The 17,428-nt window shown below is 46.6% G+C and overlaps 2 protein-coding genes and 1 pseudogene across 2 annotated transcripts in view; 1 reads left to right on the top strand and 2 right to left on the bottom strand.

Annotated features, from left to right (window-relative positions):
• CCDC23 (coiled-coil domain containing 23) overlaps positions 1-3,024 on the top strand; it is a 7,626-nt gene extending 4,602 nt beyond the window's left edge. The window contains exon 3 of the mRNA XM_012646676.1: positions 2,613-3,024. Within this exon, the coding sequence (XP_012502130.1) occupies positions 2,613-2,699 (87 nt within the window). The 3' untranslated portion in view covers positions 2,700-3,024. The remainder of the gene's footprint in view (positions 1-2,612) is intronic.
• Positions 406-899, bottom strand: LOC105812252 (annotated as a pseudogene).
• A 3,925-nt stretch (positions 3,025-6,949) lies between the features above and the next one.
• Positions 6,950-17,428, bottom strand: LOC105812261. The gene is made up of 6 exons (XM_012646662.1): positions 17,374-17,428; positions 14,755-14,893; positions 11,988-12,085; positions 11,167-11,310; positions 10,279-10,479; positions 6,950-7,068 (listed from the first exon to the last, which is right to left on the bottom strand). The coding sequence occupies exons 1-6, from the start codon at positions 17,426-17,428 to the stop codon at positions 6,950-6,952; spliced, it is 756 nt and encodes a 251-aa protein (XP_012502116.1).

Below are 17,428 nucleotides of genomic sequence, written 5' to 3' on the forward strand. Positions count from 1 at the left end.
AAGAAGGAAACAAACACCCTTGTATTTGCTGCCCAACTAAAGAAATAGAACATGACCTGTAATTTGGAAGCTCCGTGTGCCCCATTCTGGTTGTGTTCCTGACCTTCTCCACTAGCAGTACTCTCTCACTTAATTTTAGGCTAATTGTTCTCTTGCTGTTCTATATTAATTTACTGTGTCTCTGTGTACCCCTAAATGATATTTTGTAGCATAACAATATATTGTCTTAGTTTTGTGTGTGTCTAAACTTTTATATATGTTACTGTATTCAGCATTTTTTTAACCATTCAAATTTATTTTTATTGTGGTAAAATATATATAACATAAAATTTACCTTTTGCATCATCAGAATTATGCTTTTTTAAATAGTGAAAAGATACTTATTTAGAATTAGCTGGATTCAGTTTAAATGATCCCAATGTTATTGGCAACATCCAAAGCATCATAGTCAGGAGCCAGTCGAACATATGCCTTCTTCTCTCCATCAGGCCTACTCAGGGCGCTGACCTTGGCCACATCAATGTCCAGGCTTCTTCATAGGCTGTTTGATCTGGTGCTTGTTGGCTTTGACATCCACAGTGGATGTTGTCTTCTGTCTTCTTCATGGCAGACTCAGTGGTCAGGGGGAGCTTGATGATGGCATAGTGGCCAAGCTTGTTTCTCCTAGGGTCGCTTTTCCAAGGATATTTGGGCTGCCTCGGGAGCCACAGTGTCTTGGGCTGCCAGAAGGCGAATGACATGTGGATCATCTCTTTTTGGTGGCTGTGGATGGCTTTCAGCACTGAATTCTTGGCCCTCAAATCCTTGGCTTTGGCTTCAGCTGTGGGGAGAGCAGGAGCTTCCTCTTCATCTTTGGTGCCATCATGTGAAAAGGCAGCATTATGTTTTTTGAGACTCATTTGTGGTGGTGTTTGTAACTATTTTTATCACTTTGTGGTATTCCATTTTCCTTAAAGATTAAGGATCATTCAAGCTTTCTAGTCAGTTTTGATCATTTTACTTTTTCTAGTGGCTTGGCACAAAGTTCATTATGTCTGTTTTCACCTCTGTTATGTCAGTAGTTATGTGTTCTTTCTAGTTGCTAATAACACTTGTTTGTGCCCATTCCTTTTTTTTTGTTGTTTGTTTGTGTTTTTTTTGAGACAGAGTCTCACTCTCTTGCCTGGACTAGAGTGCCGTGGCATCAGCCTAGCTCACAGCAACCTCAAACTCCTGGGCTCAAGCGATCCTCCTGCCTCAGCTTCCCGGGTAGCTGGGACTACAGGCACTCGCCACCGTGCCCGGCTAATTTTTTCTATTTTTAGTTGTTTGGCTTATTTCTTTCTATTTATAGTAGAGACGGGGTCTCGCTCTTGCTCAGGCTGGTCTCGAACTCTTGAGCTCAAATGATCCGCCCACCTCGGCATCCCAGAGTACTAGGATTACAGGCCTGAGCCACCGTGCCCGGCCTCACTCCTTTTTTTATGTTGATCACATTAGAGGTTTGTAGGGGTTTTTTAGTTGTTGTTGTGTGTGTGTGTATGTGTGTGTGTCTGTGTTTGTTTTTGAGACAGAGTCTCACACTGTTGCCCGGGCTAGAGTGTAGTGGCGTCATCACAGCTCACTGCAGCCTCGTGCTCCTGGGCTCAAGCAATCCTCCTGCCTCAGCCTCCCAGAGTGGTAGGATTACACGTGTGAGCCATCCCACCTGGCCGTTTTTTAGTATTTTCAAAGAACCATCTTGCAGCTTTGATGACCCTCTCTATTGTATGTTTAGGTGCTTTTTCATTAATTTCTGCCCTTATTTTATATTTTCTTCTTGTCCCACTTCTCAGTTTCATTTCTTTCCCTTCCTTGTCTTCTTTTCAATTAATCAAGTTATATCTCCTGTATACACACACACCCCTCCTTCATTTTTTTCCTTCTATAAATTAGGAAGTTTTATGATCTGTTTCTGTTCTTAGTGCATAGATTACTGTAAGGATAAAGAAAGGTGAGGTGTCTTTCACCTTAGAATGTCTCCTGCCATCTTCTTCCCACCCCTACTGCCTGCCCTGGGCCATGTTCCCACTACCTCCTCCCTGGACTGTTGAATCAGATGCCTCCTCCCCCCACTCCATCCCTCACATGGCCCCCAGTCATCTTTCCCAACGCACAGATAAGTTGAGGTTGCCCACACTTATCCTTGCTGGCTCTCCAGATTCTGCCAGAGAAAGCCCGGATTCCTTGGCACGGCATTTAGGACCCCAACATACTTTTCTTACCTTCTCCAGCTCCCCAATCACACTCTATAAAGTATATTACCATACTTGAAGTTTCCAGAACTGATCCTATACTTTTCCATCACATTTATTTATACATAATATCCTCCCCCGTCACCTGTCATGTTCCATCCCTAATCTCGACCTGTTCAAATCCCACTAATCCCTTAAAGACCAAATCAAGCCACCTGCCTCACTGTTTTTTTTTTTGATTCCCTGGATGAAATTAATACCTGCCTTTCCTGTTCCCAATCAAATCATTACTGGTGATTACCATTACTGGTGTAGTTCTGGCATTTTCAGATGACACGGCCTGTGGTGTCAGGAGATACGTTGCTTCCATTAACAGATACATCTGTTTCTCCCATTCAGATCTATGCCCTGAACAGAGTCATGACAGAACTGGAGCAGCAGCAGTTTGATGAGTTCTGTAAACAGATGCAGCCTACTGGAGAGTGATCCCCCTGCTGTGTTCAAGCTAGATGGGACCCTGAGGCTTTGTGAGCGTGTTACCAGTTCTAAGCTGAGACGGCCCATTTGGAGCCTTACAGAACTAGACAAGAAGAAATTTGTGGATAAGTCTGAACTTATGTTAGTAACTTCTACTTCACTGGTTCCTCCGATCTGAATTGGCCCCATGTTTGCTGAGGAGACTTGTTTTCTTCTTCTAAAACAGTAGATTCTTTTTTAAAAACCTTTTTCTATTGTTGAGAAAAATCAGTGTTTCTCATGAAACTGTGTTATCTTCTCCAAAAATGCAAATAAAATGCTAATAAAATGTTCACTTCCTCATACTTTAGCAAGTGCCTAGCCATAGAAAGTGGAGTACAAAAGAATGGTAGGTAATAGGACAGTTGAAGTGAGCAGCAGGTACATTCCCCTTCAAGAGCCAGGTGGGAAGGAGAGGAGAGAAAGAACATGACTGCTTCCAGTTTTCTTTCTTCCTGGGGCTAACGGTCTCCAGATCCTGCTGATCCTAAGTTTTTCGGCACACAAATATAAATATGTGACCCCTTTACTCCCAGATGAGCCTCTGGTCAAGGTCAGAGGCTTGAAGCTAGGATTCCTCTCACCTGTGATGGAGCGCTGGCAGCGGGCTCACACTAATGGAAGGGAGTGCATGTGCTTTTTGTTTTTCCTTTTGGGGGCTCAGGCCTAGAAACAGGTTTGTGATGGGAGTGTGCAGTCTGGTCCCTCAGAAACCAGTCACCCACCTATCCACCTACCATTTTTAGGTGTAGAAATGTAAACGTTTCTGCTTCAGACATTTGTGAATTTGACAAATGTCAAATTCACATTTGTGAATATTGGTTCACTGAGTTATGCAGATATTCCAAATGTCAACACATTGCATTATGTAACATCAAAAATATATATTTATTAATATCCCCACTGATCTCATCAGAAAAGTCTTTGAGTATAGGAAAGGTATCAAGCTCACAGTGGTAGATACAAGTTTTCCAAAATTCCAGTTTTCACTTGGAGGCTTGAATTTTATCCTTGACAACAAAAACTTTTTTTTTTTTTATTTCAGCATATTATGGGGGTACAAATGTTTAGGTTATGTATGTTGCCCTTCTCCCCCACCCTCAGTCAGGGCTTCAAGAGTGTCCATCCCCCAGATGGTGCGGGTCGCACTCATTATGTAATAAAAACGTTTTCTTGAAGCAACAGGCTCATTTAGTTCATATTTCTAGAAAGCTAAGTCTGAACAACCCTAGTTTGTCAATTGTCCTTTGGTGTTTCATAAGAAAAGAAGCTAGTTTGGCCAGGCAAGGTAGCTCACGCCTGTGATCCCGGCACTTTGGAAGGCCGAGGAGGGAGGATCTCTTGAGCCCAGTAGTTCCAAGGCTGTGGTGAGCTAAGATTGAGCCACTGCACTCCAGCCTGGGCTACAAAGTGAAACCCTGTCTCAAATATAATGATAATAATAAAGACAAAGAATAGAATCAGCTGGGTGGGGGGAGAGAAAAAGAATAGTAAAGAAGTTAGTCCAGCTCAAACTCAAACCAGTGCTTTTCCTTGAGACAACCATCATAACTTCAATATGCGACAGGAATACTTTATGTATGCTTTTCATTTTTTTGCACAGAATATTAAAAAGAATACTCAAAGGTAAAGATTTAATAAAATTAATTCTTACTGCTTCATCAAGGACATTCTTAAGTTTTGTTTTTTGTTTTTTTTTTAATTTTATTTTATATGCAAAGAGCTAGCATGGTCTCTTTCACTTAGTGGGTGCTGCCGAACCTGGTGGGTTCTGTGGAAAATCCATTCAGAGAAGATCACTTAGTCCAACTTAATGAAACCGATGTCCTTCGCTTACTGACGGAAACACTGGCGGCACATATTGAGGCCGTATTTCCGGATCAGACCGTGCCAGTTTGAGCAAACGCGGCAAGAGAGAGAACCCTGGCCGAATTTTCGTGGGTGGCTCCAATAGAGCTGCTGGTGACCCATCTTGCTCTCAGGAGGGCAACGAGGCAAAAGGCTTAAGTTTTGGTTTTTTCTGAGAGTGTGGCAGTAGAAAGTACAACGACTACCAGCACCATTTAGAGCCACTGCCTTGATTCACACCAAGGCGCCAGCAGTTTTACCCACCATTGTTTTGCTCTATTAGCAAAAATGTCAAAAGAATGATGACATTTTAGTCCCTGTTTTAGGATTATTAAGAAAACAGTTTTGACCTTGAAAGGGTCTCGGGAACCCCAGGAGTCTGCAGACCACACTAAGCCTGTGGTCACCTACTGCATTGGATTACTTAGGGAATTAAGTGAAATAATAAAAAGGAACAGTTCCTGGCACAATAATAAGTTATACAGTATAATATAGTAAATGTTGATTCTATGTTTACTCTAGTAAATATTAACTGTTATCATTGCTATTATTTTAAATTGAAAGATATATTCAAGAGGAAGATATATGAGAGGAAGGTTAGACGGGAGAGAAAGAGTGAGCTAGCATTTATTAAACATCTTTTACATGCCATTCACTATTCTAGATATTTTAGGTGTCATTGTATTTAATCTATAAAATAACCCTGACAGGAAGTAAATCTAACAATTTACAGATAAGGAAATGGGCTTTGAGAGATTAGGCATTTTACTCAAGGTCACAGAGCTAAAAAAGAGGTCACAGAGTGGAATGCTGTCACGTGGTTCTACTCACCAGACACAGGAGTAGTACTTGAGGTTAGGAAGAGGGAACTAGACGTTGACCAGGAGGAAAATCTACAGTCTATCCCAAGCCTAGGACTAGCAGAACTGCTTAGACCCCTCTGACTTCATGTGTTCATGTGAGAAGTGGCTTTTTAAAGTCTTGGCCTTCTTACTTGTTTCTAAGAGGAAGCTCAAGAAGAGTTGTCCTATTTCAGAAAATCACTGTCTGAGGCAGCAAAGACACGAGCAGCATTAGCATCTGAGACCCCCACGCCCAGGGAGAGGTGCAGCCACACTTCCAGAGAGTTGCCAGAAAGCATACGTCCCTCTGTTAAATCAAGAGGCTCTCAGCCGACCTGTAACTATCCTAGTATCACCAACCTACAACAAATTGGAGGCAATGAAGTATGAATTATTACTGTTACAGATAAGCCACAATTTACACATCTAAATGGGTATTTTACTTTTCAAAGCAGTCCTCTTGGGGGTCTACATATTTATCCTAACTCTGCTGCTGTCACTTAAAATGGACATGGAAATCCTCTTTCAGAATTGCATCTTTTTCCTTTGAACATAGTTTCAAAGTTTAGAAACAGCCACAAGTCATGTAAAAAGAAAAAGTCTCAGGGCCACCCCACCCCCCAACTTCTTATGCAAAAGAGAAGGTAAGAGCCTCAGGTACCTGTGAAGGACAGACCCCACAGATCATTCACTAAGGAAATTTCTTGCTGATCTCCCATAAGCAAGGACAGAAATGATACCTATGTCTAGCACCTGAAGCTAAAGCCTGTTTGATTCCACACTAATAATGGATTACAAGTTTATCTTACAGGTAACAGAACTAGAGACAAGACAGAATCAAACATTCTTCCACCTACCCAGGGACATCTACATAATTAATGCTTCCTTCACTGCCTTATTTTACGTAAAATGTACATTCTTGGGCCTCATAAGAATATAACCACTACTTCATCAGCCCTTGTGTCTGCCAATGTGTCTAATCTCTAAAGGAAGCAAAGGGCAGAATCCTTGCACTGTTAAGATACAGAATTTTTAAGTTATTTTACAAAATCCTACACACATTCAAATTGGGCAACGTGGTAGCCCTGTGATTAGCTCTGCTCTCAGCCAGAGTCTGGGAGTGTAAGAAACGCTTTAGGAAGCCCCTCCCACCACTGGGTAATTATGATCAGGCAGGACTAAGGGGGAGGCCAAGTCAATCCTGAAGGGTTCCTCTCCTTTCCAAGGCTCACCTGGCTAGTAACAGAGCTGGAACTCAACCCCAGCCCACATTTAGCTTGGGGGGAAAAATCTGTTCTACTTGACATAAATAAGTATTGTTCCCAAGGGAGTCAGAACCCTGAATAAAGAGGAAGAAGTGAAAGCCACTGGCCCCCCGTGTAGCTTATTCTGGTTCCAGGCAGCAGAGACACCATGAATCCAGCATATGTCGACACAGGTACAAGGAAAGCTTTAGTGAGCATAGGTACTGATGTGAACCCCACAGAGGCCGGTGGGAGTTGGTAGAGCTGTTTAGCTTCCTCGGTGCCGTTACCTCAGACAGGCTGTCTTGCCCCACAGAGCATCCGGGAAGAAGATGTAGGAGAGTGACCACATCAGGCAGTAAAAAGCAGTTAGAGAGAGTGGGGAGAAAAACAGCATGGTGACACCTGGAAGAAGAACAAATGCAGACACTCAGGTTTAGGAAGCTGGCTTGTAGGCCATCCACCCTCTACTCTTCCCACTCTTCATTTTTCATTCACAGCGCCGAAGAGACAGGCAAAAAAAAAAGAGACAGAAGCCCTGTCTCTAAGTTTATTTTAATAGATATGTGTAAACGATTAGACAAGTATAGCCGAATGCAATCTCAGCTTCCATTTTGTCGATTTCACATCAGAAATCAGTCCTAGCCAAGAATAAATTTGAGTTGCCCAGATCCCTTGTTAGGAAAAAAAAATCCTCTTAAATGTTTTAATCATAACGTGGTAATGGCCAATATAATATTATATGTATGCAGAAAAGAGTTCATACAGCAGGCCTGAGATTGCTATCCTTACGCCTGCTTGTGAGGCTGGCCTTGCTGTTGGCTGGAAACTTGAATAGAAACAGCTCCCTACACCAATGTGAAACTTCCCCCAACTGGTAAGAGTGGCTGGCTGTGCCTAGACTGACTGTACAAGCACAGTGGTAACACCTGCTTTCCTTCTGGGAATCTGGAAGTTTGGTATGTGTAAGGCAGAGGGTGCCTATGTGACCAGCCCCCAATAAAAACTTGTGCACTGAGTCTCTGATCAACTTCCCTGGTAGACACACTTCACATGTGTTACCACAATTCAGTGCTGGAGAAATTAAGTGCATCCTGTGTGACTCCACTGGAGAGGCCTCTTGCAAGCTCGCACCTGGTTCTCGGAACTTCGTCCCACGTGCCTTTGCTGATTTTGCTTTCTTTCCTTTTGCTGTCATCAGCCTTAGCCATGAGTACAATATGCTGAGTCCTGCGAGTCCTCCCAGCAAAGCACCAAACCTAGGGGTCTTGGGGACTCCCAGCACAATTGGAATCTCAGATTCACCACCAAAAGGCAAAAGGGCACGTAACATTAGCGGAATATCTACTTTGCACTAGACATTCTGCTAGATACCTTCTATAAATTATTTCATTTACACTTCACAATAATCCTGTGATTTAGAATTAAGTCTGTTTTTCAGATGAGGAAATGAGAAGTAACATGCACAAGGTCCTGATGCAAACACATGACTGCCTGACTCTTAAAAACTAGACACTTATACTGCCTTGGAGAGCTCAAAAAGAGGGTGGGAGAGTATGGGCCAACAGCACGTCCATGGGAATAACCATTGTGTAGCCTGTAAGAGAAATCAGAACATAGCATCTGACGGAAGACCACTTCTGGGAGTAAGAAGCAGTTAAGGGTGTGTATTGGAATTTTGGAATACTGCATTGCACGAGTAGTCACTGATCTGTTAGGGTAAGGAGACAACATTGAAAACCAGAGCTGTCCTAGAAAATACGTGATATAAGGTCTCAGAAGCTGGTCACAGGCCAGACGCAGATGTATGGAGCTCTGTGGGAGAAGGGACCTTTGTCTAAAAAGGTGAGTGGCTGTGCTCCAAGTAGAAGGCATAGTGACAGCAGCCAGTCTGAAACCTGCCCAGTGGGGCTCTGATAGTAACTGGTGTCAAAATCTGTGAGGTGCAGCTTCCTCCTTAACTCACACAGCAAAGGCGATCGGAGGAAGGCCAAGGCGGTCAGTAGTTTCTACGGTGGCGAAGACCCCTGCGGGAAATGTTGTCGCTGTGAGACAGGGGAGGAGAAGGCGGCTAGAAATGACCATTTACAGTACTCATCTGTGCCAGAGGATTTACATTCATTATCTCGATGGATCTCAATTATTGTGCAGAGGGATTATTGGCTTCGTTTTATAGATGAAGAAAATTGAGCTCAAAACAGTAGGCGTGACCCTCAAGTTCAGCTCTATGTCGGAACCTGTTGGAGTCGGAACCTGAGCTCAGGTCTGTTTAGCCCAAAACCCAGAAGCTTCTCGCCACCATTCTGCCTCTGCCATCTGGGGCGTAGGGAGCCCGCACCTAGAACTGGGATAGGGTTGTTGGTGCTAATGCAACAAAAGGTATGAACCGTAAGGGGAAGGTCAGGATGGAAGCAAGGACCCTACAAACTAGAGTGGACTCACAACAAGGGAATGACGGAAGAAACGTAGTATCCTCATAGCTGTTTGTCTTGTTTACATGAGCACATCTTGATAGCAGAAAAATGGATAGTCCTTGAAGGAAACCCTAAATCAGGGAGAACGCTAGGGAGCCACCCAGGGCTCCAGTGAGATGGGGACTTCTGGGCCTGGAGCCCAGCACTTAGTCGCTTAAGCCCCAAAGCTTCCTAGACATCAATTCTATTTCCAACAGTTACTTCAAATCCAATCACTTGAATTCATCTCCACTGCTACCATCACCTCTCATCTGAAGGAAATGTTGGTTTTCCTACCCTCATTCTCAGTCCCCTGCAACAGTTCTCCGCATAGCAGTCAAAGCGGTCACCGAGAACTGCCACTCCCGTCATGTCACTTCCCGGCCTCAATCCCTTCCGAGGCTTCTCATCTGCCTCTAGGATCAAATCCCAAGTCCTGCCCAGTCTGCCTACCTGGCTGGCCTCGGCTTGTCACTGGCTCTCTCTCAGCAAGTCTCAGCCACACCACTACAAGAAAGCGTCCAGCGCCTCTGGCCTCAGCATCACGACACACCATCTCCTCTTCCTGAACCTGTCCCTCCCACGCACCTGGCCACTCACCCTGTAGGTCTCACTTAAATGTCACCTCCTTAAGGATCCTTTCCCTCTTCAGGTCATCCCAGCATAAATCAGGTCACCCTCTGACACCCTCTCAGAGCACCCTGTGCTTTCACAATACGTATGTCAAAAGTATGTGTTTCTAGTTATTTCTGCCACGATTTGTTTGGTGTCTGTCTCCCCTGATAATAAACTGTAAGTTCTGAGGGAGGGACTGTTTGTCCAGTTTACCAATCTGAGTCCCAGTACCCAGGACATGGTAGGTGTTCCCTAAATTTCTGTTGAACTCATTAACAGACAACAAATACTAACTGAGCATCTACTATGTCACTGGCACAATTCTAGGCACTGGGGATTATAGTATAAATGAAAGAGAGTCCTCTGTTGGGGGTAAGTTTAGTGTTTATAGACAATTTTTAAAAACCCAGCAAATATATATCATGTCAGATGATGATCAATTCTATGGGGAAAAATAAAGCAGGGTAAGGGCAATAGGGAAGGCCGAGGGGAAGTACAGGATGGCTGTGCACGGCAGTGACAACCCACTAGTGACATTTCTACTCACCTCCCATATAAACCCCTTTTTTCCAGTTCTCAGACTCCAGGACTGCATCATGCGGGTAGTAGCTCTGGTCCATCATGAACAGAATCATGAGTGAGGCCATGCAGCAGAGAATGAACGGGTTGCCTCTGGTCAGAAGGGAGGTGGAGGCCAAAACACAGGAAGCATAGGGGCAGGGTAGACCCTTGTATGCGAAGGGAACTCCTGCCAGGGGAAGAAAACTGGGGGTTAGCCGCTTCCTCTGATGTGAGGGACCTAAGTGAAGCAAGGCCCTCTCTCTTCGGGTCTTCCCCTACCCAGCATACAAAATTCCCTTAAACCCAGGGGCAGTGGCAGGCTATAAATCATTTATTCATAAACAGAGCTGAAGCATGGGTTTCGCATTGGGTTTCCAAGGGAAAGCAGGCAGCCAGCTAGGACCAGGGGTGTGCCCTGGCTCGTAGGAAGTCTCTGCTGGAAGGGTCCTTTCAGATCTGCTCGTCTAAGCCCTGGGCTGCACCTGCTCTCCCTCAGTTTGTGACATTAGGTAAGGCAATTGCCTTCGCCAGAGCATGGTTTCTCTGTCTGTTTTGGGGGAAACAGGAGTACAACCTCCAGTTCTAAAGTCCACATCTAGAATTGACGTGTTCCATCCCAAGGTCACGGGTCACGCAGTGAGAAAGAGGTACAGCTGCTCCAAGAAACGAGGGCCCCTGCCTCCCAGACCGGGGCTCTGCAAATGCAGCCTGCAGCCTCCGGTGGGCATGGGGCATGAGGCATAGGAGAAGGAAGGAAGAGGGACTGCAAAAAAGGAGTCAGTTACTACACCCCAGGCTCCTGCCGTCTGACAGCCTCTCCCCCTTCCTGGTGGTCCCCTGCCCTCAGTCCTAAGGCTACCCGGGTTCCACTCACCAGTTGAATAAAAGCACAGGCGGAAAGAAGTAGCTGACACGTAGATGATTGCTAGGAACCCGTTCAGAAGCCTGTTCACACCTAGGAGCAGGGCTGAAGCCAGGCCAAAGGTGGTGAAGACAGCAAAGTCATTCAGCTCGGCTCCTGCCCCAGAGGGCCCAAAGTTAGAAGAACTTGCACTCCTAAATCTTGCAACTTAACCCCTGCCCCATGGGGGAGCTGGAGCAGTGACAAGTGGGTTTTTGAGGTCCCAGAGAGCAACAGCTGCTTCCCCCGGGTAGTGAGTAGATCAAAGACTGGGGTCTCCTCCAGGCTCTGCCTCGGACCAACTATGTGGCCTTGAGCAAGTCATTCTCTCTCTAGGTCTTCCTTTTCCCAGCACTTAACATGCCAGGGTTGGACCACAATTGGATACAGATCAACGAGCAGCAGAGCCCTTTTTTTCAAGCAAAATCTTACCTGGAAACATTTTTCTATATTCTAAACCAACTGCTCTGCTTGGGGTAGTTTTTCATCTCCTCCTCCCAACATTCCCACTGCAGTACCTGCATCAGCCCAGAAGAGGGGGTGGGGCAGGTAAGGAGACCGAGAGCAGGACAAGGACTGGCCAAGTGTCGGGGAGAGAGCCAGTGGAGGAGGAGCTGGGCTGGACGGTGGGGCTCCCTAACTCCTGCTCCAGGACTGGGTCTGCCGCTCTCAGAGGGTGTAAACAGGGGAGGAGACTGATGAAGGCAAGGCTTGCAGGATTCTGGAGGATGGAGGCGTGACCTGAGACAGGACGCTCGCGGGGACAGGCATGAGGGGCTGGGGCCTGCACTCACCTGATTTGGAACACATGCTGACATGTCCGGTCATTGCCCTGATGGCCGTGTCTAACAGGAAGCTGACCAGAATCATCCAGGAGGCATAGTGGGATTTCCTACAGTGCAAACCAGCAGGCCCCAACAGGACAGCTCTTTCACAGTGTCCACTGGGCAGCCACTCCACTCCCCATCCATGCAGACACTTCCCACACTCGCACGCATACACACGCCCCTGCACGCCCCCCACACTCACATCCTTTCGGATATACACCGCTTTACACACCTAACCACACATACACATGCAGACATGCCTATATCCCTCACGTGCTCTTAACCCACAGTCTTAAAGGGGTGTCCTGAACCCCCTAGGTAATCACTAAGGTCCCTTCCAACTCTAAATTCCAGCATTTTTGACGGCACAGGGGTCCTCTGTTCTAGCCCAGCCTCTGCCACCATCTCCCTGTGAATTCTCAGATAAATCACCACCTGCCCCTCTAGGCCTCTGTTCCTCCACATGTAAAATGAGGGGTTTGTGCTAAATGATTTCTTTTTCTTTTTTTGTTTTTTTTTTTTTTTTGAGACAGAGTCTCACTCTGTTGCCTGGAGTAGAGTGCCGTGGCGTCAGCCTAGCTCACAGCAACCTCAAACTCCTGGGCTCGAGCAATCCTACTGCTTCACCCTCCCGAGTAGCTGGGACTACAGACATGTGCCACCATGCCCGGCTAATCTTTTCTATATAGATTTTTAGTTGTCCAAATAATTTCTTTCTATTGTTAGTAGAGACGGGGTCTCGCTCTTGCTCAGGTTGGTCTCGAACTCCTGACCTTGAGCGATCCACCCGCCTCGGCCTCCCAGAGTGCTAGGATTACAGGCATGAACCACCGTAAATGATTTCTTTAATAGGTATAAACCTATTCAGATGATCTCTTTCTTCTTGTATGAGTTTTGGTAGTTTATGTCTTTTAAGGAATTGATCCTTTTCATCTAAGCTATTAAAGTTAGCATAGAGTTGTTCATAGTATCCCTTTATTATCCTTTTAATGTCCATAGGATCAGTAGTGATGGCTGTCCTTTCATTTCTGATATTGGTAATTTTTGTTTTCTCTCTTTTTTTCTCGGTTAGCCTGGCTAGAGGTATATCAATTTTATTGATCTTTTCAAAGAACCAGCTTTTGGTTTCATTGACTTTCTTTATTAATTTCCTATTTTCGATTTCTTTGATTGTTGATCTAATTTTTATTGCTTGTTTTGTTCTGTTTACTTTGGATTTAGTTTGTTCTTTTTCTAGTTTCCTAAGGTGAAAGCCTACATTATTGATTTTAGATCTTTCTTCTTTACTTTTTTTTTTTTTTTTTCTTTTTGAGACAGAGTCTCACTCTGTTGCCCAGGCTAGAGTGCCGTGGCATCAGCCTAGCTCACAGCAACCTCAAACTCCTGGGCTCAAGCGATCCTCCTGCCTCAGCCTCCTGAGTAGCTGGGACTACAGGCACGCGCCACCATGCCTGGCCAATTTTTTTTTCTATATATATATTTTAATTGTCCAGCTAATTTCTTTCTATTTTTAGTACAGACGGGGTCTCGCTCTTTCTCAGGCTGGTCTCGAACTCCTTAGCTCAAGCAATCCACCCACCTCGGCCTCCCAGAGTGCTAGGATTACAGACGTGAGCCTCCACGCCCAGCCCAGACCCCACATTCTTGATTCTGTGCCTCTGTCCAGCAGATGCTCCCAGGTCCCTCTGAAAGCAGCCACCACAGTCCCAAGCAAACCTGCCCTACAAGGCCCATTCCCAAGTCTACACCCTGATTCCAATGCTTAGGTGGCCCAGCAGAAGCAAACCGCCTGACCCTAAACCTCAGCTGTCCCCGAACAACCACAGCATTTCCTCTGTTTAGACCCAGACCTGTGTATCTAAGGGAGACTGAGGCTAAATAATACTGAGCTCACCACCACAGCAGAAAAACTACACTCCCAGAAAATTAGGCTGAACTAAGAGGATAGAGATTTTCTGCTGCAGATGTACCCTATTTTATTAGATTCTGAAAACCTATACTTAGAGAATCATAAAAATGTCAAGCTGGAAGGGAGCTTAAGCATCATCAGGTAAAGTCATCTAATTTTATAGATGAGAAACAGATCCAGAGAGAAGTCACTTGCTGATGGGCACAGAGAATCGAGTAGATTAGGAGGATGTTATTTGCATTACAAAGGATTTATCTTTAAAGGGCTGATTTCCCAGAGGCCCTTGACTGAAAACCATGATTGAAATATGGCTCAATTTATAGGAATATAATTTGCTTACAACTTTTGGGGGCACACATAAGTACGTGTCTCAGACTTTCCAGAATAGTGCTGATTTCAAATATTCTACCAGGCAATATGTTCTAATTTAAAAATTAGAAAATATGAACAGTAGCCTACCCAAGGATTGCATAAATGCTATCGGAACAGAATCTCTTGATTTTCTAAAAAAAAAAAAAAAAGAGAGAGAGAGAGAGAGAGAGAAAAAACCCATTCTATCCATTCTATACTGCCATTGCTGGAAAGAACTATAGAGATCATAATGTAAGCTCCTCATTTTACAAAAGGAGAAACTGAGGCTCAGGGACATGACCTCGCCAAGGTTGTATATCATTTGGTGGTGCAACCAACTCCTAAGCCACTGCACTTTCCCCTGACCGCCCGTGGATCTGTGCCTCAGTGCCTGGCTCTCTGGACTCCCCCTCCCTTCCCCTCATGCCACTGGCTCCAGCTCCTGGCTGAGAGCTTGCTGGGTCCCAGACCTACCTGCTAAAGCTGCAGAAGATGGAGAAGAGCCCCAGGACTACGTTGACCAGGGACAAGGCATTGATAACATCTTTGCAGGAAAGTTCATTCCTCTGGGGGTGGCTCTGGGCATGGCTCGGGAAGAAACTGGTCCCCTGACCTGGGGCCCAAGAGAGAGGAGGAAGGGGTTCTCAAGGTCAAGGAGTCCCAAAAGAGGCTCCCAGGGACCCGGAAGCTCCTGTTCCCCTAGACCTCGTTACACACACACACACACACACACACACACACACACACACACATTCTGTTTCACCAGCAGGACTAAGGGAGACAGAGTATAGATAGAAGGGACACAGGAGTAAAGACAAAGGTGCTGAAGGCAGAGTGTCTTGGAAAAGCTCAACAGCAAAGCGGATGGACCAACACAGCACAGTTTCCACTCCCTCTCTGAACTCACCCTTGCCCCATAGCACAGACATCCCTCCAGGCTGTATGTGGATCTTCCTGGCATGCCACCTGCCAGCCAGCAGAGGCCCAGAGTCTGCCAGGCATTGCCGCATCTGTGCTACTTCACAGTGGGTTAATTTGTAATTAATGATCAACTATCTATTATATTAGCTCTTTCATCATCTCCTCCATTCACGAAGCACTTTCAGATCTCAGATTTCTATTGGCCCTGGGAGCTCTGTCAGGCAAGGCAAAGGAGACTCAGAGGTGGGAAGAGCCCAGCTCTAGGTTACACCGGAGGTGGCAGAACACGACTTAATTCGCCTTAAGTGCTCTCTCCTCTGTACTCTGCTGCCTACAAACCACCACGACTGAACAGCGTATTGGTGGGATGCTCAGCCTGAGCAGGGCGCTGGGAGAACCCTTGGTCCCTGCCTTCACAGAACTTACAGCCAATCCAGGGAAGCGAGACTCACGCGTGCATGTGAAGACTTAGACTCTATTCATAGCGGCACCTCATCTTACAGAGGGGAAACCGAGGTTTCAGGATAGTTAAGTGCCTTGTTCAGTAAGTGGTGGAGCCAGGATTTGAACTGGGTCTCCTCTTTCCCAAGTAAATGCCGTTTGCAGAATGCAAGGTGTCAGGTGTGAAGGATTGCCAGTAAGGGCTGTTGAAATCCAAAATCCGCAGAAATGAGGAACAATCCACTCACTCAACAAACACTTGGTCAGGAGCAAGATTCGGGACACAGAGGAGATGAAGACTAAGGAGCACAGCCTAGCAGGGGGATCCAACCCTGCACAGAAAAGTGACCAGGCTACTAAGGAAGCACAGAAGAGGGGCTCGGCCTGCCAGGGGCAGAGGGGCAGAGTTCTCAGAGGGGTGGTCAGAGCTGAGGCTTTGTGCAGCCCTGTCCCTCCTCAGCTTCTTGGATGCCCTCAGGATGGCAGATGGTAACCAGCCCTGCTTAGCTCTCCAGCTGGCTCTCTTGGTCCCCTTGCCCCCTTGTCCCCTTCTCAGCACCTCCCTTTGGTCTGGGGTTGGGTGGTGTTCCCCTGGGAAGCCTCACTGACATCCCCTCTTGAGCCTATGAGTGCTCCTTCTCTGCATGGTCACATCTCCTTGTGCTCACCATGTGACACTTGGCACTCTGTTTTGGCATCACCTACCTTGTCTTCCTCCTTTACTACAGGGGGTGCAACTTGAGTGCAGACCGAGGTCCCCTGTGCCCAGCATGAGGCCTGATGACAGAAGTAGTTCCATGTTTGTTAAATTAATACAGCACATCTCTCGGGGCATCTAACCCTGTTCAGGGTGGCCTCCAAGAAGCTTTCTCAGATGAACGCTCAACTATCCAGCCCCTTCAACACACTCAGCAGCTACCCAATTCTTATGATCTTCCACTTACTCATTTAAAAAAAAATTTTTTTTTTCTGATGGCTGGTCTGTGCCAGGCCTTACGTGTTCTAGGGACAGAGAGAACAAGACCTGGGCTGTACCCTAAAGAGGCTTGAGAGAGGCAGTTGTGTGCAGGGACAAGGGTTATGTGTGTCCCAGCTGTGGGTGCACTTGGAAAGGAGAGACCAAGTCTAGGGCGGTGCCCTTCACCAGCGTCTCTAAGGATGAACAAAGTGGGGGGGGGGGCATTCTTGGCCAAGGGAATTCCAGGTGTCAAAGCACAATGAGGGGGTTGGGTTCCAGGGGACAGAGGGGTGACTGGAGGTGACATTGGCAGGGAAGCCACAGGTGGTGTGTGTGCAGATGTGACCTTGAATCGCAGCCTGAGGGAGGGCAGCGTGGTGTTCAGCAAGGCAGCAGTGTGTCTTGGTCAGATGTGGGTGGGGAGTGGAGGGTGGTTTGAAGGGGACAAACTGGAGAAAAGACCAGCCATGAGACTGGGAGTGGGGGAGAAAGACGTGAGCGAGGAGAAAGGGCAGCCCAGGTGTTGTGACAGTGTGGCCTGCGGGAGGAGGGAGAGTTACGACTCTAGCAAAGGCAATGAGTGGAAATGATGCAGGCGGCACTTTCCAGCAGGCTGTGAAACGCAGCTCTCGCCGCAGTTGGAGACGCTCTCCCCTCCTCCCGGCCCCACCCTCCTCTTGCTAGACGCCAGAGACCCACCTTGGGCCGAGCTCCCGGCCTGGACTGGCGACACCAGAGCTCCCCCCGCCCCACCCGGACTGTCCTGCCGCTACCCGGCATCCCTCGCCCTTCCGCGCCGCCGCGGACGCTCACCTGGGGACAAGACAT

The sequence above is a fragment of the Propithecus coquereli genome, unplaced genomic scaffold, assembly GCF_000956105.1.
Source record: "Propithecus coquereli isolate 6110/MARCELLA unplaced genomic scaffold, Pcoq_1.0 Scaffold249, whole genome shotgun sequence".
NCBI classification, from domain to species: Eukaryota; Metazoa; Chordata; class Mammalia; order Primates; family Indriidae; genus Propithecus; species Propithecus coquereli.